At 38.1% G+C, this 26,703-nt stretch overlaps 2 protein-coding genes across 2 annotated transcripts; both read right to left on the reverse strand.

The window, feature by feature from the left end:
- Positions 1-9,351: 9,351 nt before the first annotated feature.
- LOC137393852 (uncharacterized) lies at positions 9,352-10,137 on the reverse strand. Its single transcript, XM_068080562.1, has one exon. The coding sequence runs from the start codon at positions 10,135-10,137 to the stop codon at positions 9,352-9,354; it is 786 nt and encodes a 261-aa protein (XP_067936663.1).
- A 4,032-nt stretch (positions 10,138-14,169) lies between these two features.
- LOC137393853 (allatostatin-A receptor-like) lies at positions 14,170-25,104 on the reverse strand. The gene is made up of 6 exons (XM_068080564.1): positions 25,022-25,104; positions 24,533-24,710; positions 21,883-21,948; positions 20,319-20,344; positions 15,840-15,865; positions 14,170-15,365 (listed from the first exon to the last, which is right to left on the reverse strand). The coding sequence occupies exons 1-6, from the start codon at positions 25,102-25,104 to the stop codon at positions 14,170-14,172; spliced, it is 1,575 nt and encodes a 524-aa protein (XP_067936665.1).
- Between the last annotated feature and the right edge of the window lie 1,599 nt (positions 25,105-26,703).

Consider the following 26,703-nt stretch of genomic DNA (forward strand, 5'->3'; position numbering starts at 1 on the left):
GATCTTTAGCATGGGGTCACTGATCATGCATTAAGCAGTTTGGCTGTTGACAGGTCTTTTTGCAGCTGACCACCTGAATGTAGTTAGGTAAAATAGGTATCAGATGTTGGGGAAGCCATTGTCGAATGGTGCCACATGGCAATTGAGCAACATGTGGTTAATGTCCTTGGATTTGTTCAATAAACCTTTTATGGTTTAAACTGCTCATTCAGCTTCACTGTTTGCGTTTGATTATTTTGATGAAAACGTTACGAGTGTGGTCCATTTTTGTCTAAAATTTGTGGTCCATCATCCGATACAAAATTAAACAGCCAGGTGTTGTGAAGAATTTGGTCAGATCACTTATGAAAGCTTTTGATGTTGGCTCTTCCATCTTTGTTACCTCAATCCATCTAGCAAAATGGTTGAAAAATTTTAGGAGGATACTGTTGTATATGCAGGTGTCTCTTGTGCGTCTGACTATGTTGCAGGAACTTGGGCTAAGAAAGCCAGATAGGCTTTGGGAGACAAAGCCTCTCACACAGGCTTGCAGGATTATGTAGCTTTCTCAACTTATTGATAAAGCTGAGGAATAGCTGACTAGATATGGAGGAGGGTATATAAGGGGGCGTTCTTCTTCCTGCTACAGGGGAGTGAAGTTGTGGTGAGTAAATACACAACATGGCGTCGTAGGCAAACTTGGTTTGCGGAGGACAGCGATAGTGTTGCCAGTGTTTAGTGCTCAAATTGTCGCATGGACATTTGAGAGTGTTGTAAGGAGAAGAATACAGTGTTAAGTGTTCAGTGCTCAAATCGTCACGTGGACATTCGAAAGTAGTGTAAGGAGAAGTGATAGTGTTCAGTGATTTTGCTACAGGATTAATTACCTATTCGCTTCAGGAAGAGCTAGGGTAAGTGTTTTGATTACTTTTGTGCAGTAATCGAGATAGCGGCCTTCGTTATTTTTAACGATGGCCGCATTCAGGTTTAATGTCAATGACTTTCCCAGGTTAGTTACTAACTTTAGTGATGCAGCTAATTCTTACAAGTCTTGGCTGTCAGAATTTAATTTATGTGTAAAAGTTACCACTCTACAAATGGGTAAGGCTGAAGGAGGTCAGGTTAACTTTAGCGGTCGCATTAAACTGCTTGCACTTTTGAGTGCTATAGGTAAGGACGGCTGTGAAGCTTTACAGTCTGTAGGATTCAGTTTAGAATCTCATGATTCTACTTATGAGCAGGCCATAGATCGTCTAAATAGAATTTATGGTGGAGAGGAAACAATATATGTTAAGGTTTTGAAATTCGTTACTTGTTTTCAAACATGTGACTAAAATGAAAGGGATTATATGTTAAGGGTTGAGAAACTCAGCAGGAATTCAAACTTTGATGTTGATGATAACAGGAAAGATTTTGCTTTTGCGATAGCTGTTAATGGACTCGGAGAGTCAACGCTACATAGGCAGCTGATGCAGGAAAGGGATTTAGATTGGGCAAGGTTATCTGACACTCTAAGAGCTAGACAACTTGCTCGTGATTCAGAAGCAGTACTTAAAGATGCCAAGACTAAAGCTAGTGGTACTAAAGGTTTCAGAAGTAGCGGCCATTGTTTCTAGGCAATCTAAAAATAAAACTAGAAGCATTAGTCATTACTATAGTAAAGGTGCAGAAGTTCATAGAACTTCTTAGAAGGAATGCGAGGACCATTATGATAAAAGGTCTAAGAACATGTACCCCAAGTCTGGGTGTGAAACTTCAGGTAATAAGTCTACTAGGCATGAATGTAGAAGCCGACATACAAACTCTATTTGATCTTTTAGGTATTCTAGTGCTGATAGACATAATTGGCGCACTAGGTCTCAGGGTGAACTTTTACCAAGGAGTGATAAATGTTACAACTGTGGTAGTCGGCAGCACCAGCTTCGCAGTTGCCTTGATGCTAAGTGCTTTGCTTGCAATAGGAAAGGCCATACTAGTATTGACTGTGCTAGGAATGGTTCTGAAGGCTCTCAGAAACAGGATCTTAACAGGTATCGCTATGATAGGAGTAGCAGTAGCGGAAGTGACAGGAATATGGGCAGAGGTTCAAGTAGAGACAGGGACTACACATGTTCCCGTCATCTTAGTAGGAGTGTGAGGTTTTCTTCTTTTAGTCCTAAATGGCTAGATGATAAGATAGTCAGAACTTTAAAGGTAAATGATATGGCGGTTGATTTTGCGCTCGATACAGGTGCTGAAGTTTCAACAGTAACAGAACAAACAGCCAACAGGTTAGGTTTACAGTTAACAGCGCCATCAACTGTTTTGACTGCAGTAAATGGTTCTGAGTTAAAGGTAGTAGGCAAAGAGGAAGTTCAGTTAAAAAGTAGACACAGATCTATGGTCACTCAAGTTCATGTTATAAAAGGATTAAACAAAAACTTTTTGGGCATAAATGAGTTGAAGCAGCTGAAATTATTAGCTGTTTTAAATGCATTGTGTATGAAAGGTTTTAAGCCAGTTATATAGTTGCCTCCTAGACCTGTTACTGCTGGTGCACGTTGGCACCTTTCAGATGATGGCAAGTTGCAAAACTTGACAAATATGTCTAATAGAAAAGATAAAAGTCCCGGAGATAGGAAGGCCAGGAAGCAAGGTCAACCAGGAAAATTATCAATGAGGGATGGTACCAGCTCAGAAAAAGCTGTTCCACAAACAAAGGTGCATGGTCGTAACACCAGCTACGCAGAGGCAGCTCAGGGTAAGCCACAACCTTGCCGGAATCAGGTGAGCAGTTTCTTTTATGAGGTTCAGTCTGGTTTTATGTCACATGAGGTTATCCTACAGTGTAAACATGTCTTTGCTGAACACTGGTCCCGGATAGAGGAGGAGTACAGGACGGCTATTGCGGCCGTAGAAGTTGACGAGCGCCAGTTCCAGCCGGAAATCGAGAATGACCGGGAATTCAAGGCTGCCTTGACAAACTTGGCTACCCTGAAAGACAAGGTTCTGAAGGACGCTAGACTGCCTGCTCCCCAGGCTAAGGTAAAATCACCTACAGACAACCAGCTGTCTGTAGGTGACTTTACCTTAGCCTGGGGAGCAGGCAGTCTAGCGTCCTTCAGAACCTTGTCTTTCAGGGTAGCCAAGTTTGTCAAGGCAGCCTTGAATTCCCAAAAAGACACCTGCAGACAACCAGCTGTCTGTAGGAGGGGAGGCCCCTTTGGCTCCCCACACTCTCATCAGGGAGGTGCCGAAGAGAATGCTTTGTCAGTAACCAGTTCTAGCCAAAAGGCTAGTAAGGCTCAGTCAAAACCACCTACAGGCAACCAGCTGTCTGTCACCGGGGAGGCCCACTTGGCTCCCCACACCTCGAAACAGGGAAGTGTAGAGGTTCCTGTCTCGACAGTAACCTGTACTAGCCAAGAGGCTCGCCATGCCAAAACAGGCGGCATGGTAACCCTGGGAAAGTCTTCTGGGGTTAAAGCGGTCGATAAGGCAGAGGCCCTGATGGAGGGTATGTCAGGCACTGAGGAGGTGTTTGGGATATACCCTATATGTGATTCAGATGACTCGATGATGTCAGTTAAAGAAGGTAACCCTGATACGTAGTCACGACATGGGAGCAGGTGAAAGCAAGAACAGGTATGTGCTCAGAACTTGCAGGTTTGAGCTGAAGGTGATAGGTTAGACTTGCGACAGCCACTATGGCTTGGGGAGTAAGAATGGGAGAGGATGACTCCACCCATACAGGTAAGGCCACTTTATTTTAGTATTGGTTAACATATGGTTCACAGGCTACTCTCATGCTTATGTACAATTGCTAAGCTCCCGTTTAACACATCGGCGAGCTCATGATGATGCAGGCTTTATTAGAGTACCAGAGGATAATATATATGCATGTCAGACACAAAGCTTGTTGTCTCCCAACATGATTGGTGGTTAAACCTATGATTGAACCCCAAAAGTTACAGGTGCTATGTTCAGGCTTCAAAGAAAAAAAAGGGCATGTTGTATACGCAGGTGTCTCTTGTGCGTCTGACTATGTTACAGGAACTTGGGCTAAGAAAGCCAGATAGGCTTTGGGAGGCAAAGCCTCTCACACAGGCTTGTAGGATTATGTAGCTTTCTCAGCTTATTGATAAAGCTAAGGAATAGCTGACTAGATATGGAGAAGGGTGTATAAGGGGGCAGTCTTCTTCCTGCTACAGGAGAGTGAAGTTGTGGTGAGTGAATACACAACAGATACCGGTACAGCTTAATGAAATCCATCGTTAGTCGTTTCCATGGTTTCCCTGTAAAGAAGATTGAGCTAAGGTTTCTACCGGTGTTGGTAGCATTTCTTACAGTTATTCACCATAATTGATATCTCTAGAATCATACCGAGCTACCAGAATCGTGTCTGGTTCTTGCTTTATACTTAGTTATGCCGAGGTGGCCTTCATGGATGATTTGTAACATCTCTAGCTAGAATCCTGTAGGAGTCACTACTCCGTCTTTGTGAAGAACTTTGCTAGTTGATTGAGATCATTAAGCCAGAATTCTGCTGCGATGTTGGGAAGTTAACAATAGCAGCTGTCTTCTTATGATCTGCATGAATACCAACACTGTTTGTTATGTGGCCTAAGAACTAGAAAGATGTGACTCCAGAGCTACACTCAATTCTGCTCAGTGTTAGACCAGCATCAGGTATGCGCTGCAGAACAGCTTTTAGTCCTAGATCATGTTTCTGGAGATTGTTTCCATGGCCTGCAGTAAAATGTCATGTCATGTTTACAGCAGGCCATGCCATCTCTTTTTTGCCCTCTAGGCAAAAAGTAAGTTAGGCATGCTTCTCTGGCAGATGTTCTGTGTTGAGGAGTTGCCAAATGCGTTATTTTCTTGCATGTGTTAGAAATTTCATCAAGAGTCAATATGATGGATCTAGTGGTAGCTGCCACAATCTGGTGTTGGTACCAACCGGTTGAACAGTCTAATCTGGCCCAGTTTAGCCAGACTCTCATTTACAAAGCTCATAGCGTGTACCAGTTTCTTAACAGCAGCATGCAGATAATAAAGGTCAGCACATACTCGAACGAAGCCATCTGGTTTTGGCGCTACAACCATGCTGTGACACAGTCTGTGGATTTTCGAATAGGCAAGATTACACCTAGGTTAACAATTTCTTTCAGAGCATTTCTCTGAAAGAACTTGTTATCATATTTAAACCATACCGTATGGTACTCCATACCCTAAAACTGTACCATACCCAATACCATTTGTTGTATTGGGTTTGGTACGGTTCCAAGTATGTAGACAGATATAGGTGCATCGCTTTCTCATAACGTGGTCTTGTAGGCATAATCTTTGCCTGCTCCAAGTAAGCACTGTGAAGGATGAAGAGTACTGGAGGTAGTCAGTTTCAGTGTGAGTAAGAGTATCAACAGTACAAGTCAGGAGCTGTAGATGTGAGCAGGCTGCTTGGCTAAGTAGGATACAAAATTGTTGGTCTACCGCATATACAGTTATACGCCAGTTTTGTTTTTTTGTGCATCCTTTTGGCGTAAATGCAGCTGAGGCAGGAGATGTATTGGTTGCTGGTCTTTTCAATTTATCAGTGGTTGGCTTTAGTGTTATATTAGACAGTGTTGCTCCATGGAGGACAGAATTGTTGCATCTGCCCTTGAGTCTGGCACACAAGTCAGTGTGTGTGAGTTTATTACTAGTTCAACAGTCCATTTGTCAATGGTTGCTAATGAATCAATTGTTAGCTCTCTAGCGAATAAGGTAGTTGTTGCTTCTGCCTCTTTCTCAGTTGTTATCTCATGGTTTATTACCTCAAGAGGTTTTCTGTTAGGATTGGCATACATAAGCAAGTATTCCCTTTGTCGCAGTAGTTACAGTCAAAATGTTTTGCCAAGCTATTTTCTCGTGAATGTGAGCTTTTCCATTCTAGGGATGATTAGAGGGTTTGCTAGAGTCATGTGTTGGCTTGCTAGAGTAGTGGGTTCTGATTTAGGTTTAGTCTTGGCAATTGCAGCAACAGATTTAATGATGGAGTCTATAGTAAGAACATTAGTAAGCTCGTTTATGCTATTGTAGGTCACTTCCTGTAAGCGATAAATTCTTTATTTGAGCACCTTCTATTTGACGACCCCTAGAGGAGAAGAGTTGAAAAGTAGAGCGCCACCCTTTAATTGAATGCCACCTCCATTTGGCCGTTAAGCTGACATTCTTCGATCTTTACGAACCCACAATAGCAAGTGATCAGTAGAAAAGTGACCACAATACCGCACTGATAATGATTCAATTACATCAATAACAATTAATTATTTTATTGTTTCTGTTCGTATCAGTCTTTTTTCAACTCTAAAGCTTTTAGGTTTTTTTGTTAAAATTTTGAAAGCAACACTACAGGAATAATTAGTAACTGTATCAGGCTAATAGTTTCTCATTTAACGCGGTTTTGATACTTTGATGTGTATGGAAAACAGTTTATATTTACGGCATATGAACCACTAAGTAGTTTTAGGCTAAAGGTTGTGCTTAGCGAGTAAAACTTTTACACTTTGCATTTGTGGGAAACGCAACGCATAAAAGTTTTATTCTGCTAAAAAAATTACTTGGACATTAATATCGACTAACTAAGAAACGCAGAACAGGAGTTGAGGTCAACAGACATTGTGAAAGGTTTTGGACAGCCAGAAGATGTTCGTTTCATCAAAAGCAACAATCAACACGCAACTGGCTAAGCAAACAGAACCAATATTTTTGTTTCAAAAATTTTTATTCTTGTTTCTGCATGTTTTGCATTCTCTTTTTGTTTATGTTGCTTGTTTTTTAATATATATTTGTAGCATTTGATAGCGACACTTGTAACTCATCATCTATTGCACATAAAAGCTAGTTTTGGTTGCAAACTGTAGCAAACATATTAATGAGTGCAATGAGCTTTAATGCAACATTGGTAAATATAGATACCAAATAGAAATGTCTTCAAATTTAGAATGGAATAAAAATTGAAAGCTTCAACAAATTACAAAACAGGACACAAGCTATAATAACAGGTTAATTGCAAGCAATAGATATCAACTGGTAGAGATATTTCTCAGATTCCAATGCACATTTATTTAGAGATCTTGGACAAGTTGGAGGTAAGGTGGCAGATTTATTGCATTCCAAAGATTAATGTTGCTCTGCCCGAAGGAGAGGGCAAAATATAGGCAACATTCGCTTCGCCTAAAGTATTAAATTATGAAAGGATTAAATTAATGTTCCCAAAATTCTGATGCGCTATTTGAAAAATATAACGCAAGCCTCTATTTGAATGCCACCTCTATTTGACCGCCACTATAATGTACGAGTTGAAAAATACTGCGCTATGGCATTTGAATAGAGGTTTTACGGTATCTGTAAAATCTCTGTTCTGTATATTATCAGATAAAAGGAAGACATTGCTTAAGCTTGGATAGGTCACTCACATTGTAAGCTCTGTCTGTAATTCTGTATATGGTAACTCGCCAACCATCAGATCCGGTTAGGTGAGCTGTCAACTTTCTGCTGTTTTACCTTTCATGTATTGTTATTAATCCTTATTCACCTCCCATACATTTATCTTTATTTGCCCTATTTGCATGCTTTAAAGACATCTGATTATAATTTATATAAAATGTAATGAAAATTTGTACTCCAGCAACATCTTTGAGCACTGCATTCTGAGCCAAGTTTAAATACCAGGCTGTCTGTCACAGTGCAAAAGAAAGATATCCAACGTCCGATGCCCATTTACAAGGTACCTATGTATGGGTAACCCAGTTGAAATGCCTAAGATCCATAACAAACTATGTCAAGGTGAAAGCTAAGTCGGGATTTACAGATGATTGATTGTGATGCACTGATACACTGTTCTAATGTAGCAAGAGTACTGGTATAAAGGTATCATCTAGACTAAGATAAGGCAGGTTGGCTATAATACTAATCTATTGATGCTTGCTGCAAAAGCAAACTTATTTCAAAGATTATAGTAGTTGAAATAAAGAGTGACCTAGAAATAATTATACTATACGTTACATGATGTTTGGTAGCAGCAAGTTTATCCTTACCATTTCAGTTGCATTTTACACACATAAATTTTTTATTTGGAGCAATAGTACTCAATTACTAACAGTCTATTCTTAACAAAGATTTACCACGTGAATTTACTCTAATCAAAGCATGTTGAGTCAATCGCTTATTTGTTTTATAGGTTTATCAATGATTTTATAGCATGCATATTCCATGTCATAAAAGTGTTCATTATTTACTAAATTGTTTCATAACTCCACACGTAAACTTGTCATTTATTCTCTATGCTTTCTCCTAATCTGCGTGTTTCCATACCGTATAACTGAAGGATGCATGTTTTATGAAAACTTTATATCGCTTTCTTCTAACTCTGCAAATTTATTTTAAAATAAATATGGCAAAAATTAGCTTCACATCTTGTCTTACAGCTATAAAAACCAACATCTTGTCTTACAGCTATAAAAACCAATAATCAGTATACTGAGGTAGGGCTAGGATGATGTGGTATAAATGGTGTCATATACTGGTCACTTATTTGACTAATCCTCATCGTGTTCCCCAAACTCTGAAACAGAACTATTGATATCTTTGGATTACTAGTTTGGATAGGTGTTCTCTTGAGTCAGGGAATAATGGCTAAGCCAACTTCCCACTGCTTGCCTACTCTAGTAGAGGCCTAGATAAGTATTTAAAATGAACCCTGTTATGTACCACCTTGTTGATAACATCTCCCATGACGATTATTAGTTTATTTCAAAATAATTAAATCTGTTACAATTGCTGTCTATGAGATGAGCTGGTCTACCAAAGAGAATTACCGATAATTGACGAATCACAAACAAACAAACATTGTTTCAGTAGATCTACATAGAGTAAGCTGTTTTGCAATAAGAAGACAGCTCCTTTCTATGAACTGTTGCTGTTGAATCAATGCCTCAGTATTTAGTATACCTATCTATTTACTGATTATGTTTGTCAACCTACACAAGTAGGTGATAATCTAGAAGCGTATGGTCAACGCTGTGAAGCAACATGCATAACTCAACTCGTTTGAAGTAATAATTATTTACTCCACTTCTGGTTACCGCTAGTAGTCCACGGCTAGTAGTCCACGGCTAGCAGTCCACGGCTAGCAGTCCACGGCTAGCAGTCCACGGCTAGCAGTCCACGGCTAGCAGTCCACGGCTAGTAGTCCACGGCTAGTAGTCCACGGCTAGTAGTCCACGGCTAGTAGTCCACGGCTAGTAGTCCACGGCTAGTAGTCCACGGCTAGTAGTCCACGGCTAGTAGTCCACGGCTAGTAGTCCACGGCTAGTAGTCCAGCTGCAGGATAGGAGGGAATTCTGTTTGCTAGGGGACATAAGTGGAATAAGGAGTCTCCTGCAGGCATCGGTGTTTTGGATAGTAGAGACGACTGGTGATCTCCTCAACAGTCTGAGAGCGAGAGAGGCCAGAGAGCAATGGTAACTTATCCCATCTAATTTTTGTCTCTTGTTTTAACCGACACTTTCTACAAGAGTGCTTATCATTGGCAGAAGCATGAATAGGAGTTGTCGAGCGGGTGACAGCTCCACTATATTTTTTAGCATTGAAGATCAGATCTTTGCTTAACTCATCTTCTAACTGAGATTCAAACTTCTCCTTATCTATATCCTTATCCATGCAGTAACTACAGAATCCCAGTCTTTTCAAGGAGGATGCAGTCGTCGGTCGTGATAGTCTTACAATCTTTTTATGCAATACTTGAACATCTCTAGTCAACGTATCAACAGCGGAGAGAAGTGGCTTTTTCTTATTGGTGCGACTGCTGTTTCTGTTTTTTGCAAATTTCTCAGAGCTGCTTGTTGCTCGTTGAAGACGGTGGACTATTTCTTCAAGGTCTTTTTGGGTTGTAAATTTGTTTTGAGCACCTGCTATAGCTGTGACTGGATCAAAAGCTGATGCAGTGTTTGGTCTGGAACGCGAACCTCGACTATTTGACATTTGGGTTTTTTGCAGCGGACTGCTGACAAGAGTATGCGTCATATAGAGTCTTCTAGAAATGGCATCAACTTTTTTTGGTGGCAGTGACTGAAAACCATAGGTTTTAGCTTCTGGAGGTGAACGTTGAATCTGATGAATTAGCCCACTGGCCATGCTGATCTAAAACAACAGCAATAACAATAATAGTATTAAAAAGGATAAAGATAAAAACAGATGATGGCGGGAAAAACACCGAAATTGATAGTAAAGAAAGAGGTAAAGTTTTATTTATGATAATTGGCAGGATGGGGTACAAAAGCAGTACTTCTACCTTGAAGAGGCTAACAAGATTTGAAAAAAGCATAAGAAGTTAGATGAAGGCAGACACCTTAAGAATTAGAGAAAAGTAACTTATATTAATAAATTTGAGTTGACAGACCCGAGGAGTATGCAAGGTGTGGGAAGTGTGCAGAAGACCATGTCACTGAAGATTGTCTACTTATGCGTCAATACGACTAAAATAGACTGAATCAAGCTGACTGACAACCTCAACAAATGAAGACCCAGATGGTGCTAATGGCTGATTACATTGGAAATAATTATAATTTGTACAAAAGCAGTTTGCCAACCTTTTGAAAAGATGTTTTCAACTAGTCGATCAAAGAATATCTCTAAAATAGGAGGATATTTGGGGCACATTTCAGCAATAAAGTTTTATACTGTAACCATAAATCGTTAAATTCTATTCGAAAACAGCTCCAAAAAAACACACTTCATTATACAAATATTTTTGCTTGGTGAACCAGGCTTCAAGGAACTTTTGCTAGCAATTACCTCTTGATCAATGTGCTAAACAAACTGACCAATTTCTTTCTAGATTCAAGCAAACCAAAAATAGATAGCTCTTTAGTTTCTTAGTTTTTTTACACTTAACTTCTGCATAAAAGCATACAAACTCTGATACTGTCAGCCTAAAATTAATCTTTGAAGGATTCATTATAACATAGCACAGCTCTCAAAACAAAAAAGTCTACTATATGTTTACTCCCATCTAATGTTTGTATCCATTAAATGAAGCTTACCATTGAGAAACCTTTCACTAAGTCATCGAAGTTACTGACTTCTCATTTGTCTCCTTTGCTATCTAATATCCTTTTCATTAAATACTTTGCTGTCACAAGATTTACTATTGACTCAAACCCTCCTAATAAATCAATGCAACTAAGCACCATACAACAATGTTAAATTGCATATAGCAAGAAAAACTGTAACTTTTGAAACGAACAAACAGCTTCTAGCCTTGAATACCAGTAAAGATGTTTTTTTTGTATGACAAATTAATCCTCTTTTCAGCACCTATTCTGTGCTAATCCTCTCAACTTCCATTGTTATAGGTGCCAAAAACAAGCTATCTTAACCTGCATCTGTCAATGATAGTTTTTATGACGGTGAGGAGAGGAAGGTGGGAGGTGACATAGAGAGGGGTAGGAAAAGAGAGAGGGAGAGGGAAAGAGAGGAGAGAGATTGGGGGTGAGGGAAAGAGAGAATGAGAGAGAGAGAGGGAGAGAGAGAAAAAAAGAGAGGGAGTGATAGGGAAGGAAAGGGAAAAAAGAGAGAAAGAAAGAGGCCATTAAGAGGCAAAATTAGAAGACTGAAGCCGACATTTCTAATAGTGATATTGCCATTGTCATAATTGCAATCTTAATCTTAACTCTTGGCTTAAGATTCTTCCTGGTAAAAAAAAAGAAGAATGGAAAGAAGAGCGGTTGATCCTCCTGCATACACTATACTTTACCATGGTAACCAGGTAGACAATATCACCTGGCGTATTGAAAACAAAAAAGATGGTCGGATAGCAAGAAAATACAATCGTATATTATCATTCCTTTTTGTATCCTCTACAGCGCATACAGACATACAGCCACAGGTACTCCATCTGGAGATCCTAACTACAGGGTGATTCTGTCGGCTATAATATGGCACATACTACGAAGCATCAACAGTCAGATGTCCCATGCTATATGATCTACCACCATGGAATGTTATATTGTATTGTATATTCCGTGCAACAGTGTGCTACTTGCAATAAAATACACAGCGTGTTCTGATCGATTGGTGGCTTTTGTTCCTTTGTACACTCAAAGCTCTCCAATTACTCACCAAATGTGTCTGTGGTATTTGATGAATAATGCCTTTTATTAGTGAATATTCCTTGATACATGACAGCTTGGTGAACACCCGTTATGCTAGATATTATGGTTAAAGAAGAGATTCTTGTATGAAAGCCAAAGTAATGAAGAGAGCCCTTTCCTAAGAACTTAAACATGTCGCTGCAGTATGCGGTGTGCGTAGACTAAATATTTACACAACTGTATTTTTTGTACCTTGTACGACTGTACAAGTACAACTGCGTATTCTTTACTGATATATACTCCGCATGGTACACACAAGTGCAATAACATCGCTACTACAGAAAAAATAAATAGCATTTCCCATATTACCTTTAGAAAGCTCCAGAGCGATTCAAAATGGCTTTTAGAAATCAATACTTAGAAATCTACCCATGAGAAAGGCCTAACAACTATGCAGAAGCAAATTGGCATCACGACTCTATGATGACTATTAAAATAGCTTACTTTTCACTGTCACAGCTGTTAACATACAACTTACTCTGAGATCACCTTGCCCTGACTTGAGCTTTCTGATACTGTAGCCCTAGCTCTTAACTATCCTTTGAGATCGAGACCTTGTGTTTAATCAATATCAGGTCGTTGGCTTTTGAGGCAATAAAGAGACTTTATGAGAGCACTTGGAAGATTAAAGCTTTGAAATTATTGGAATTAAGTTTTTCAAAAGCCATGCCTTCGCTGAGAGCGGAGGTTTTATTCAAGTTGCAATACTTTCTACACAGGAATTACGTACAGGCAACAAAAGAGTAAATTTATTCAGCTTTGTGCAAGCAAGAATATCAATAGCAAGTCAAATGTTCATGGTCAATAAATCTCCCTGCAATGTTGTGCAACATGAGAATGCAATACTCTCCTTCACTGACAACCCAACTACAAATTGCTAGCAGCATTCATCTAGAAAGTACAAGCATACTATTTTTGTCATAATGTTAACAAGTTATAGATATGATATCAATTCTAATAATAAAGATTCAAAGCACAATGCCTATTCTACTAATAGTATTTACTTATATTTATTATTTATATCCGCTAGACTGTGGTTCTACTAATAGTATTTACTTATATTTATTATTTATATCCGCTAGACTGTGGTTCTACTAATAGTATTTACTTATATTTATTATTTATATCCGCTAGACTGTGGATGGTTGGAGCAATTGCTAACAACTAGCTAGGTTTCTAATAAATACCGCAAAAATTTACCATTTGAAAATTTAATACTGTCCGCTTTTAGCTGGTTAATTGTGTTATTCACGGTGTCTACGTAGAGGAACTTCCTGATATCACGGTTGCTGAGAGTATGGGCAGTTTGTAGAATCAGGTCATTCTATCGGGACTAATTTTGAAAGTGTTGTACTTGACCTCAATTTCTAGTTACCCAATTATAACCCTTGTTACACATGTCACCTAGAGCTAAAATTCTGCCAACTTCCTGTTTGACCTATGGTTGTGAAAGACTCATTTGTGATGATATTACATCAATTGCTGCTGGGACGGATCATAACTAGTTTGCCTGAATTAAACTGATTTTACAAAGGCTTTTTGTAAAGTTACTTTTCGAGCACCTTTTTACAAGTTACATGTTGGAGCCATATGTGACATTGCATTCAAGCATTTTGTTGACAATATTACTAATATTGTTGCAAAACGTCACCATTCAAAAATGCTGAAAGCTCATTTGGGCACTGAGATGGCAGTTTCAAGAACAGAATTTGGGTTTGACATGTAAAAGACTACAATGAGAAATGGTATGCAGAGGATAATATTGTGCCTTCACATTTTGATGATAGGCTCAGGACCTAAGACTCATGCTATGAAAGCAGAAAGGCGGCGGTCTATCTTAGCGCTCTTCTAGTACTTATAGTATTATTCAGAGGGGTTTGTGGCAAATAGAAGAGTTGTTATTCCTTGCCTTGTTTACAAAATGTAGTACAATAAAATTTTCATAAATTTACTTATCTGAAAATATAATTGAAGAATATGTTACTGTTATTTTATCAGGACGGCTTTATCCTGATTAGCCTTGGTTCAAAAAGCCTGAAGATACATCATCTTCAAGAGGCAGTTCTTGATTTGATGTGTCATCTCCGCTACAAACAGACAGTTTGAGATGTACCTCTTCGACACCGTTACTAACAGGCAGTGTTATATCTGATGTTTCACCGCCATCACAAGCGGGTAGTTCCAGGTTTGATGCAGATCTAGACGAGATATTTGTGGTTGCTGTGTCTGGCGCTCTCAGGGCTCTCTTGCTAAAGCTTGCGGTGAAGCGTTTTGACTTGTTTTTTCGGCGTGACTTGCAACACAGGAAGTCTATGAAAGCTTCTCTGAACGTGGTAGAAGAGATCGTGTAGAGTAGGGGGTTCATGCAGGAATTGGCGTATGCAAGAGAGTTGCAACAGACCAGCAGCAAGACGCTTCCCCTTGAAAAAGGGTACATACCAAGTTCGCTCAAAACTAGTATAGTATGCAAAGGCAGCCAGCATATTATGAAAACGACAACAACGATTATCACCATTACTGTTACTCTTTTTGTAATTTTTTTTGCCGACGATTTAGACCCAGCTGACATTGGTTGACTCACAAGAGAGGCTATAAGTACGCTATAAAGAGCTGCTATAACTACAACTGGGAGCATAAATCCAAAGACAAAGTAAGAAAAGTGGAAAGTTCGCTTTGCTGGCCCATCTTGTTCCTTGGGAAGACAAGTTTTTCTTATTGTGTCATTACCAAAGTAGTATTCGTGTTCACCAAAAAAGTACAAGGCTGGTATATTAGAGAGAAGCACAACGACCCACATTATGACTATCGCTATGATGGTAGTGCGAGTCTTATTATGCCCCCTGAGGCGCATTGCGAATACTATGGCAAGACATCTGTCCAGAGACATGAAGACTAAAGTGTATACGCTGGCCCACGCGCACACGTAGGCCATATAGTTGTATATGCTACACCACGCCTCTCCAAATATCCATACTGGGGTGGCGTATTTCACAGCAGTGAATGGTACACATATGATAACAAACAGGAGATCTGCTATAGCGAGATTTAACACTAAATAGTTGGTCGAAGTTTTCATGCTTGGGTTGAATATGATGACAAGAATGACAAGTGTGTTCCCGAAGAAGCCGATTATAGCAATGAAAGTGAAGACAACAACAATAACCGTGGCTACTGTTGCATCAAAGTTGTCTGCTCCTGGAGCTGTTCCACCTTCGGTATAGTTTTTAACGAGAGTCATAAAATAGCTAGTTGTGTTCTGCATTCTGTCGAGACGAGTATTTCTCTGAATGTTCTGCAATAGAAATACACAACTCAGAGGTTTGCTCTACAAGCTTGTAACCTATCCTTACCATAGTGAAAAACATTTTGTGTGTAACTAACTGTATTAAGTAAACTTTAACAGAGTGTATTTCTTCGATGATTTCATTAATTGAATACGTATAGTAATACCGCTATGCCATATCTTGCTTAGCCTCATTTCTCATTCATATGAGGCACGAGACCAAGCAGGACTCATGTCTTGCGTGGCCCCATGTCTGGCTTGGCTCTCAAGCTACAAGAATTAGTACCAGTTGTAGAGTAGTTTACTGAGTAGCTCTATCGGTATAAGAAAAACTGTAGGCTGTAAAAGAGATCTGTCAAAAAATTACAAGAAGTAGTATTGTCAATTTGTACCATCGTTACATTGACAGCTGGGTGTTGTAACTCCTCTCTATCATCAAATGATGCTTCAAGTGTCTGAGGGTTATCTGCCAACCTCGGTAACAATTGACTATATTAACACTCGCTGCAACATTTCAGCATAATATAAAAAATGCTGGACACTGTACTAGTAGTAGAATGGCTTACTCATAAAAGAACATAAGCTAGATCCTGATTGACTAGTCAACATGGATTCACCTTAGCAAGGGTATCTAGCTATTCGAGTATGACATGGCACTTGTGAGGTGAACTAGCAAGGGTATCTAGCTATTCAGGTATGATACTGTGTCTGCTAGGGACACTAGCAAGGATATCTAGCTAATCGAGTATGACACGGCACTTGTGAGGTGAACTAGCAAGGGTATCTAGCTATTCAGGTTTGATACTGTGTCTGCTAGGTACACTAACAAGTCAATGCTGATTGACTGATAATGATTTGCACTTTTTCGTCGAAGGCTAAGAACAATGTAACTGCTATAACTTCCAAAAGTAAGTTTTTAATGACACCTAATGGCAAATGACATAAGCTAATTATTATTTATTGATTACTAGTATCAGACAAACCATTTGGACAGGATGTATTATAGATTGTACTCAGATCTCCAGATTCTACTGCAGAGACCTATACTGCTTTATAGAGCCCAATAAGTTTTTGTTAAAGCAATTGTTTACTATTTTTATTTTAAGCAATTCTTCAGAAGACACATTTGTTACTCCTAGCCTTAGTTCTTATAAAATGCATCATTTCTTTAAAGAACAGCGGTTAAGTCAGCCCTGTCCTGTTAGTCACAATGCTCACTTTTACATTCAATTATTATTATCCAATATTAATTCGCTTTTTCTTAGCTGAATGCAGATGAATGGGCTAGCCGCTAGACCAATGAAACACGAGCTGGATTTCAGAGCAGATCTACCAAAGCAATTATAAAGAAAATGGCTATTTTGAGTTCAGCGAACTCGTTTTATTGTCAAACATTGTATGAAAACTGCTAGGGTTAAAATTTATTCATGATCGTGTTTGAACATTAGTACATGTATATAGAGATATATGTATATACATGTATGTACATATGTATATGGTATATATGCGTATATATATATGTATATACATTCATATTTATTTCTCAAAGTTTTTCATCATTGTATATGTCCAGCTATAGCTATTAAAATCTTGAAATGAAGAATTTGTAACGCAGAAGATTTAATATCGGAACCTCTCCTTCGCCAGCCCAACGCTTTACCAATTCAGCCACACAGGCTTGATAACATCTCTAGGTGATATACGTATGTCACTATATGGGAGCAAATACACCACCGCTTTCAGTCACGACGCAAAGTGATGACTTAACGTCACGGAGAGGGATAGCTATTATTAGTTAGCTAATAGCAAGTGGCAGGCAAGTCTCAATACCTCTAATTGTTTATAAGCTGATTTTTAATACGCGGACAACACCGGGTAGCATAGCTAGTAAATATATATACTAGCTGGATGCTATATATGCTGTCATCATATGGCCTGCACATCAAATGTGGCATCAGTTAACACAAGTGAGTTGTAGAAAAGTGTGCTATTGAGAAGGGCTAAGATCTTGAGGTGAGTGCTCAAACTCCCAGGTCTCTGGTAGTAGACTCGAGCTTGAGTAAACATTACCATTCATTTTGGTTAAAAGGAGTGAGGAAACAATTTATCATAGTTATATAGATATATTCATATATATACTCAATTTGAAGAATAGTGTCTATTTAGCTTTCAGCTGCTGTCAGTTTCGACGATGCAACCTGTCTGGTCATCTAGCTGTACTCTTTAATAACTTCAGGTAATTATCTTTTAAATCATTATTTATTTTAGCAGCGTATATATAATTAAAGTAAACACATAATATATTACATAAGGTGATTTTGTAATTAGTTTAGATGAAGTGTTGCTGCTACATGACATTGTGAATGAGATATACAGCCATAATGTGAACTTCCTGGAACATTACGAGAACAACTTTGAACTAGAAAGAATCTAGCCTCGAAATCTCAGGTCAAAGATATTTATATACAACAGATGTTGAATCTTCAAGTGATTGTTTTTAATAAGAATTTAACATTTAAACTTGTTTTTTGAACGGGACGAACTTTGAAACTTGATCCAAATGTCATGCAGCAGGAACTCCAGTTATTCCTTGAAGGGATAGGAACCAGGTGCTAGGAACCAGGTGTTCTTTCAGTTTGATCATTCCCGATTTGCATGCGATTTTCTTATTGATTTCCAAGGGTTTATGAGAGCTTGTATAACTTTTTGTATTTGAGCAACAAATAAAACTAATACAACGGGTTAGCTTTAATACCTTTAATCTGATTGATCTTGTCTGGCTGTCTTTTGTTTATATGAATATATGATCTATCATTTGTATTTGTAGCATTCGTGTTTGTAATGAACATTTTCTTTTGCACAACTGGAAAGGTTCTCTTGCTGTAAAATGAAGCCTTTTTGATAACAGTTTCATAACTAGTTACTGTATTTCCAGTTGAATATATAGTAGTATACACTCTTCCTCTGAATTTCATAGATTATCAGTTATAAAAAATTTCTTTAACATCTCTTCCAGTACATATACTATGAGAATGACAAGTACATACATAGCACTAACAGTAGGCCTATGTACCACCCTTATTAACTGCACATATAAATACTACAGATTTCATACATTCTATGTGTTGTACTTTAGCATTCAATTGTTACAAAAGTCTGGAGCCGTTCAGTAAATCTAGCAAAATTTTCCATTGTATTTGAACTAGTGAAAATATGAAAACAGAAAGAAGGGAATAACGGCGATAGGGAAGTACATGTAATTATATAATCAAAGCAGACAGGTTTGGTTAAACCAACTGTCAGTATGTAGGGCAGCTATTCACAAGGTCATGGTACATCAGCTTTTTATAACCAGTACATATTTCAACGCTATGTCACTTCCTAGTTAAATTCAGAGTGCCTCAAAACATCTATCTCAATATTGCATCTGATGCAGATGACCATGAAGGCATTCATAAGCTTATATTAAAATAAGAAATTAAAAATGTTTTTAATAATTTTCATATTTAACAAGATGCGTTACACGTGATGATAGATGGCACAAATTTTTGAGCAAGTTGTTGCTGGGCACTGGAGTCGCAATTCTTGGAGCGCGAAGGCCTTTCTTCAGCTTCACACGTTTATTAAAGTACATAACGGCATGCTGACCTATTGCTGACCTACCACTCAAATGTGACCATTGATGACAATATGGAGGTTATATTGTTACAGAGAGGAATATAATACTTCATTTTATAAATTCATGAGAATTATTTGTTTCTCTATGTACACATGCACAATAAAATTAAATATTACAAAAAATTAAATATAAACTACATGTAAAATAAAATAAAATAACGAAACATTATATTATATTCGTTTCATTGGACCAAAAGCGCTACAGGTACCTATTTTATGTTATCTGTGAATGAATTGGTGAAGGAAAATGCTAAGCCTTGTGAACTGAAGTACACGGGTAAGAATGACGTCTAGACATATGTTTGCCCGTATAAAACCTTTATAGCATGCGCAGTGAGATCAGAGGCAATAATGGAGTTTTAAATGCAAGGTTCCAAGTACCGGTATTATTGAGATCGTGAGTTTTTGTGAATATATAAAATGCTCTCTCTTATTGTTGTTATACTGTTTAATATCTGCAGTCATAGAATAACTGGCACAGCTCTCATCACCATTTACTAATAATAATAGCAGCAATTAGTCAGCAGGTCACGAGCTATACTAAAGGTTAGCTGCAATTTTCATTTCAGGGATTCCAAGATATTCAGTCACCAGACTGATTATGTTTGCACGCTTAATTTGCCAGCAACTTAATCAATTAAGCCGAGCAGATTTATAGAGCTAACCAACCCTCTCTGTTTCAATAATATTACAGGAGATTGCAGCAAAACAATAATATCTATTTATTCTCCTTCCTTCGATTCATGGCTTACTTACTATATTTAGCAGACTATTAAAAAGACTCATTTATAAGCAGATGCGGTATTTGTGTGTGAAATTGAATTTTAGGAGCAATGTGTGCAGTCATCCTTTATTGTCTGCCACAAATTAATTTTATAGCTTTAGCTCCTTCAGCGCTTCAATAAAGGATACATTGAACAAAAGCAACAATACAAGTAATCGTTTCTAGAACAGAGGAGAAATGACACACATAACCTGGTGTTTTCCGTCATGATACAGTAACTTGTTTAGCCTATACTGACAAATTTTAACATCTGGCAGCTGCTGCCTTATGTTGGAAATTCTATCATTATGTTTGTTTAAATGCAAAAACTTTCAAATGACACAGTGTAAGAGAAAATTGTCGCTGAGACTTTTTCATGTTGGACGGCAATTGTTGTGATGGCATTTGGCTGTAGCTATTAGAAAATTGCTTAGAGCACTTGTCGATATCTGTCACAATGTCCTGCTGCGTGTTTCAAAGATTACCTCATTTTAAGTGTTAAAAGTCTGCTTGCATTCAAGATGAGTCAAGGAGATATTTAGCCTATGCGCAGTGGGCAGAGGTCACGCTGCTAGCATTCAAGAGGAGTCAGGGAGATATTTAGCCTGTACACACTAGGACACAAGTCCTGATGCTAGCATTCAATAAGAGTCAGGGAGATATTTAGCCTGTGCACACTAGGACACAAGTCACGATCTTACGAGTCAAGTCATGATCGAGTCCCGATTGATGATATCGAGATGGCATTAATTTAGCTACTAAGTATTTAGAACTGCACTTTTGTTGTGATTTTTAGCAACGCATGCGCCCTCGTCAATCCAAAGACAATCATGCTGCTGATAAACTCACCTCAGCCAATAGTGTCTGACTTCTTCTGTGTCAAGTTTTTAAAAGCTGTTGAAGGAAGCTTTAAATATTCAAAGGTTGGTACCTGAAAGGGTAATAGTTTATTTGTTTACTCATGTACCTGACCATTCAGATAACGCAAACACTTTTACTGACAGCCGTGAGGTTGTGTCTGAAGATAAATGATGTAAGAGATTAAATATGGGCAATGGGTGCGCTGAAGGTACCGAAGGATTATGACACAGTGTCAAGGTCAGTCATACAATGAACATACTATATTGAAAGCATTGATAGCCAGTTTCCACTGCAAAATTAGCCATTGTTTGTAAGACAAAGGCCGTTTACAATACAAACTGGCAGAACAGATGCGAGTTACAGTGGGCAGAAATGACTATGTAAGCCTGAAATCTTTGCTCATAGCAGATATACTAGCTATCTTGACTAGAGATGACGATGTAAGCCTGAGATCCTAGCTAATAGTAGTAATACAAGCTATATTGAGTAGAATGGACTAGGTAAACCTGAAATCATAAATATTTATGTAAATACAAGCTTTGCTGAATAAAAGCAGCTCTGTTTGCCTGAGAACCTATAAACTTGCTATCACTAAAAAAGCCTGACGTAAATTAGCATGGTTTTATTTTTATTGTTAGAATATGGTAAAATACTTGATCTGCTGTTTGATCTTGTTTAGAAGATGATTTTATTATTTCTTATAGCTTTTCTCAGCAGCATCACCAGGATCAGTAAAGTTAGATTAGCTACTAACCATGTGCTGAAATAAGCTACGAGCATAAAAGCCTGTTCTACTCTCTTTCACCTGATCAGTTACTATAATTTTCTATATTAATATGCCCAAAAATTTTGCGACCTTAATTGTCATGAAATTTTCCATTTTCAATAAAATTTTTAGTTATTAAATTAGGGTGCTATATTTTATACATAAAATGTTTGTACGGATGGCACAACATGCTGACATCGGTTCTTTTGCCGCAGAGCTGGTTGCAATTGGACAAGAATCGATTTTATTTTTGTAAAGTGTTACATAAATTTCTTTTAGTGGTAATGCAAAACAAGCAGAATCTCACAAATATCATATTAGATTGTTAAAACAATCTCTGCCTTCAACCAAGAGAACGGTTTAAAAACCAGCTAACTAGCGGTGGTGTGACTGCCCCTATCGGTCGGGTGTATTGCGGGCCCGATGCCAGCGAGCTAGTCATCTGCAAAAATAATCAATGGTTAAACAATTCGTTCTAATCGAAAGAGCTCATATATTTTTGACAGAAGTGTTAATGGACATCGACAGAACTGTCAGATTTTTAACTGCCGATCCAGGAATAATTTGATTAGCTTTGTTAAGCGCCTTTAAGAGTTACTGAGACAGCCTAGTCATCAGCATCGCTCATGTGATGGCAGGCTACTCAACTCTCATTTAATGCTGGAAATCAGCTGGCTGATTGAAGCACGGTTTCTTTAATGTTCAGAATATTTTGTTAAACACTTGTCATACCTACTCAAGTTCAAGAGCAACAGTAGCAAAGTGACACACCTATAAACAACCACTGGTATTGCAATGTCAGCAGACAAGAGGCATGACCATCATTAAAGTCCTTAAATTGTGTTTTTGGTTAGCATAACTGATAGGCTTAGCTCAAGGTCATTTAAATGTTGATAAAGGACAGCATATTGCTGGGCTACTACAAATACATAGATATGAGCGCTTCTTTGCCATACCTATTAACTGGGAGGGAGAAATCAGGTATGCGACACCATTTAAGTGATGCAAAGTAAAATAATGTAATGTCAATACAAAGTTGACACGTAAAACTTCAATTTGATGTATTGTTTGACTAGGTAGACCTACCCAGTCTAGAGATATGATAATTTGAATGAGATCCTTTCTTAGAATGCTCAGATTCAAGCAAAAGTGCAATTATGGTATCTATAGTTACATTTCGAGGAAGAGATCGACAGAATAAAGACACGTAATGGTGCAACTTGAACGGTACAATACTGATAGGGACAGGCAGCTATGCAACTAGTAACATCATTTTGGCATGTGTTGTTATCCTGAGTGTTTTAATGACGATCAAGTTTTGTCGATTTTAATCTTTAAGCATCCTGGCAGTCAAATCATCTCAAACATCAAAAACAGTCGCAAATAATAGAAAAATACTGATAACTTCTGATACACTCTACTAAAGTTTTGTGTAAGTTTATCTGTAAGTCTAAAACAAAAAAACTGGTTTTGTAAGTGATTTGGTTACATTAGCACCATGCAAGATGAGTTACGGTGTCAAGATGAGTTTAGGTGTTTGCCTTGATTACAACAGTCAGCTACTATAGTAACCTAAATTTCTCAAAACCTATGGTTACCATTTTTGTGGTATAAATAAAATTAAAAAAAAAGTAACTTATGATAAATCAATAACCAGTTAAACTATTATTTTTGTAACCGAATAAAATAGGAAAGAGATTTTAGCATTTTAGATTTCTCATATATTTAATTTAGAACACCATTTAGCTTCTGTGATGGAAACTGTAATAGAAATATAGACAAGTTTTCATAGATTATACGTATTTGCATAGATTATACGTATTTAACCTGCTAATTACTGTTTGCCAATCAATCTCCTTACAGAGTGCCATGTACTAGAATCTGTCATTCTATTTACATTATTGGTTCATTTTTGCAAACTGTTTGAGTCTATGTTGTTTCTGGTATGTTACTTCTCAGTACCTAGCTTACTCATCATAAGATTTCACGAAGAGAAGTAGCATTTCAAAACTAAGCATCAGTATGCAATATGTGGTATGTAAATGGCTCACCTCTCCCTAGCCAGGCTTCTCTTGCACACCAGTCTGCGAATCAATAAGCACTGCCCCTCTCTTACCGACCACCAGCAACTTTATATAGGTGGCGATGCAACACAAATCAATGGCGTGCTATATAGACCTCCTAGGTAATACAGCTCATATGAAAATCGCTAATTAGTTGTGAGGTATATTTTCAGACAAACGGTTGATTGACACCTGGGTACATTATAAAAATAATTTTAGCAGTGTTTTCAATAGGCGCAATTCTTTTTAACCTATTGTTATTATTGATTACAAACGCAGAATAGGTTACTCGGGCAACTCGGATGTAAAATCTAGATTGATAGATGTACATGAATGGTGAAACATACACTGTCTGTCACATTGTTTGCTGCTGCTGTTAAGATCAATTCAAAAAAGGTTTGTTGGTTGATTGAAGTGCGAATATATACAGAGATGATGGCTATCACGCAGTACATGCAATCAGCCGACGCATAAGCAAGCAACTTGTCTCTTAGAAACACACAAGCTCCTTGGATTCAGTGTGGAGTACATGAAAAATTTAGTAAGCAAGATTTTGTTTTGTTGGTACTGAAAACAATAACCACATTTCAGAATGTGTATCAAGTAGAAATGTGTATAAAGTAAAAATTATAATTATATGATATTGTTTTTTAAGAGAGGATATATTTTTCTTATGAAAGTAATAAAGTAGGATCAAAGGATGTCTGAAAATAGATTCAGAAAATTCAGAATAATCAGAGGCATAATGCTCTATATATTAGCACTTCATATAAAAGGGCTGATAAACATCCAGGAAAACTAAATAAATAAATAAGTGCCATAAAAAAATGAATGTCCGATATAAAAAATTGTAGTTATATTAATAGATATTTAAAACCTTTATTACTTGAACGTAGTTTGAGAGCTTTGCAGGTTACGAAAAACATTTTCATGAATACTTTTTATGAACATTTTCATGAATACATGGTACTTCAGAAGGCTGCCCCAGAAGAGTGGGGAGTATTCAGCCTCAGAGGCTTTGCTTTGCAAAGCAAGAGCGATACCAAACTGATCTGAGAGCAGGCCCTTGACTGACTCGGCTCCACAAGCTACTTCCTCTCTGAGAAGCTTAAAGGGCAGCCCATTCAGCTCTTTATCGACACTAGGTGTACCAAAATTTGCTAAGCGAGCAAGTGTTTAACAACCTCCCTCAGAGTGCAAAAGATTTGCTTAAGGGGAGTGACAGTCACGATTTCAGGGCTGATGGAACTAGACTGCCATTCTACAAAGTCATATGTCTGCCCATACGGCTTCGGAACATAAAGATCGAGGAGGTCTTTATGGTGAGCTACACCAGCAAAGACGCCATTTTAAAGATGCCCTTCATGGTGGCACATCGGTATGCTATGAAGTTTCAGCAGCCTGCGGTTTCCGTCAACGGTCGGCCCTGTTACAACAAGACTGGCCACCGACCTGTTACGACGGTCGGCCTCGTCGACAGCCGGCCTGTCATTGACAGGCTGACTGTTTGCTGGCTCCTCAGCTCGTTTTCTCATCTTGGCAGGTAGGCTGTAGGTGAAGTTGTCTCATCTTGGCAGGTAGGCTGTAGGTGAAGTTGATTAATCTTACAGATTGTCTTGCGGTTGCTTGTAGCTTTGGAGTCCCAATAAAGACTTGTGGGTAACTTGAACGACAACAATTGCAACGTTATTTTTATTCCGAGTTGAGGAGAAAGTGTAAACCATTGTGTGCTGCTATGTGCATGTTTAGACACATAAAATAAAGAAGACATCACATCAAAGGACAGAGTCGGAACACAGAATTGAAGGGTAGACAATTTATCATCATACAGATGCGATAAAAAAGACATTTAATTGCAAAAACATAAAACGTTCAAGATTGGTTCTGGTAAAATCAATAGCCTTTTAAAGAAGACTGGAGAAAAAATGTGTGACAAAACGAGGAACAGCTGACAGTAATCATGTAAGCTAAACAGAGCCAGGTAAAAAAGGGAGCACCTGAAATAGCACCTCCTGTATGCTTATCTTTACCTCTCCATGTATGAGCTGCTCTAAAGGATGATAATATTTCTAGAAAAGTACAGTTTCCATAGTGATTGTAGGTAATAATTCTAGATGGTGCAGCTGCCATAGCAATTGTAGGTAATAATTCTAGATGGTACAGTTGCTATTACGACAGTAGGTAATAATTCTAGATGGTACAGTTGCTATTACGACAGTAGGTAATAATTCTAGATGGTGCAGCTGCCATAGCAATTGTAGGTAATAATTCTAGATGGTACAGTTGCTATTACGACAGTAGGTAATAATTCTAGATGGTGCAGCTGACATAGCAATTGTAGGTAATAATTCTAGATGATACAGTTTCTATTACAACAGTAGGTAATAATTCTAGATGGAACGGTTGCTGTTACGACAGTAGGTAATAATTCTAGATAGCACAGCTGCCATAGTGACAGTAGGTAATAATTCTAGAAGGTGCAGCTGCCATAGCAATTGCAGGTAATAATTCTAGATGGTGCAGCTGCCATAGCAATTGCAGGTAATAATTCTAGAAGGTACAGTTGCCATAGTGATTGTAGATAATAATTCTAGATGGTGCAGCTGCCGTAGCAATTGTAAGTAATAATTCTAGGTGGAACAGTTGCTATTATGACAGTGGGTAATATTTCTAGATGGCGCAGCTGCCATAGTGACTGCAGGGAATAATTCTAGATGGTGCAGCTGCCATAGTGACTGCAGGGAATAATTCTAGATGGTGCAGCTGCCATAGTATAATTGTAGGTAATAATTCTAGGTGGAACAGTTGCTATTACGACAGTAGGTAATATTTCTAGATGGCGCAGCTGCCATAGTGGCTGTAAGTAATAATTCTAGATGGTACAGTTGCCATAGCAATTGTAGGTAATAATTCTAGATGTTACAGTTGCCATAGTGATTGTAGGTAATAATTCTAGATGTTACAGTTGCCATAGTGATTGTAGGTAATAATTCTAGATGGTGCAGCTGCCATAGCAATTGCAGGTAATAATTCTAGATGGTAATGCTGCCATAGTGACAGTAGGTAATAATTCCAGATTGTGTAGTGGTCATAGCAAGAGTAGAACTTTAAATTTGTCAGCTACCGTCGGAACT

The sequence above is a fragment of the Watersipora subatra genome, chromosome 4 (genome assembly GCF_963576615.1).
Source record: "Watersipora subatra chromosome 4, tzWatSuba1.1, whole genome shotgun sequence".
In the NCBI taxonomy this organism is placed as follows: Eukaryota; Metazoa; Bryozoa; class Gymnolaemata; order Cheilostomatida; family Watersiporidae; genus Watersipora; species Watersipora subatra.

Bases quoted from the DNA above. Each gene is read 5' to 3' on its own strand.
- LOC137393852 (XM_068080562.1), bottom strand. From the start codon at position 10,137: ATGGCCAGTGGGCTAATTCATCAGATTCAACGTTCACCTCCAGAAGCT.
- LOC137393853 (XM_068080564.1), bottom strand. From the start codon at position 25,104: ATGAGAAAACGAGCTGAGGAGCCAGCAAACAGTCAGCCTGTCAATGAC. The intron at 20,345-21,882 runs GTTAGCTGGTTT...TGAAACACGCAG, and splicing joins GGGCAGTCACACCACCGCTA to CAGGACATTGTGACAGATAT. The intron at 15,366-15,839 runs GTAACGATGGTA...ACTATACCGAAG, and splicing joins TACAACACCCAGCTGTCAAT to GTGGAACAGCTCCAGGAGCA.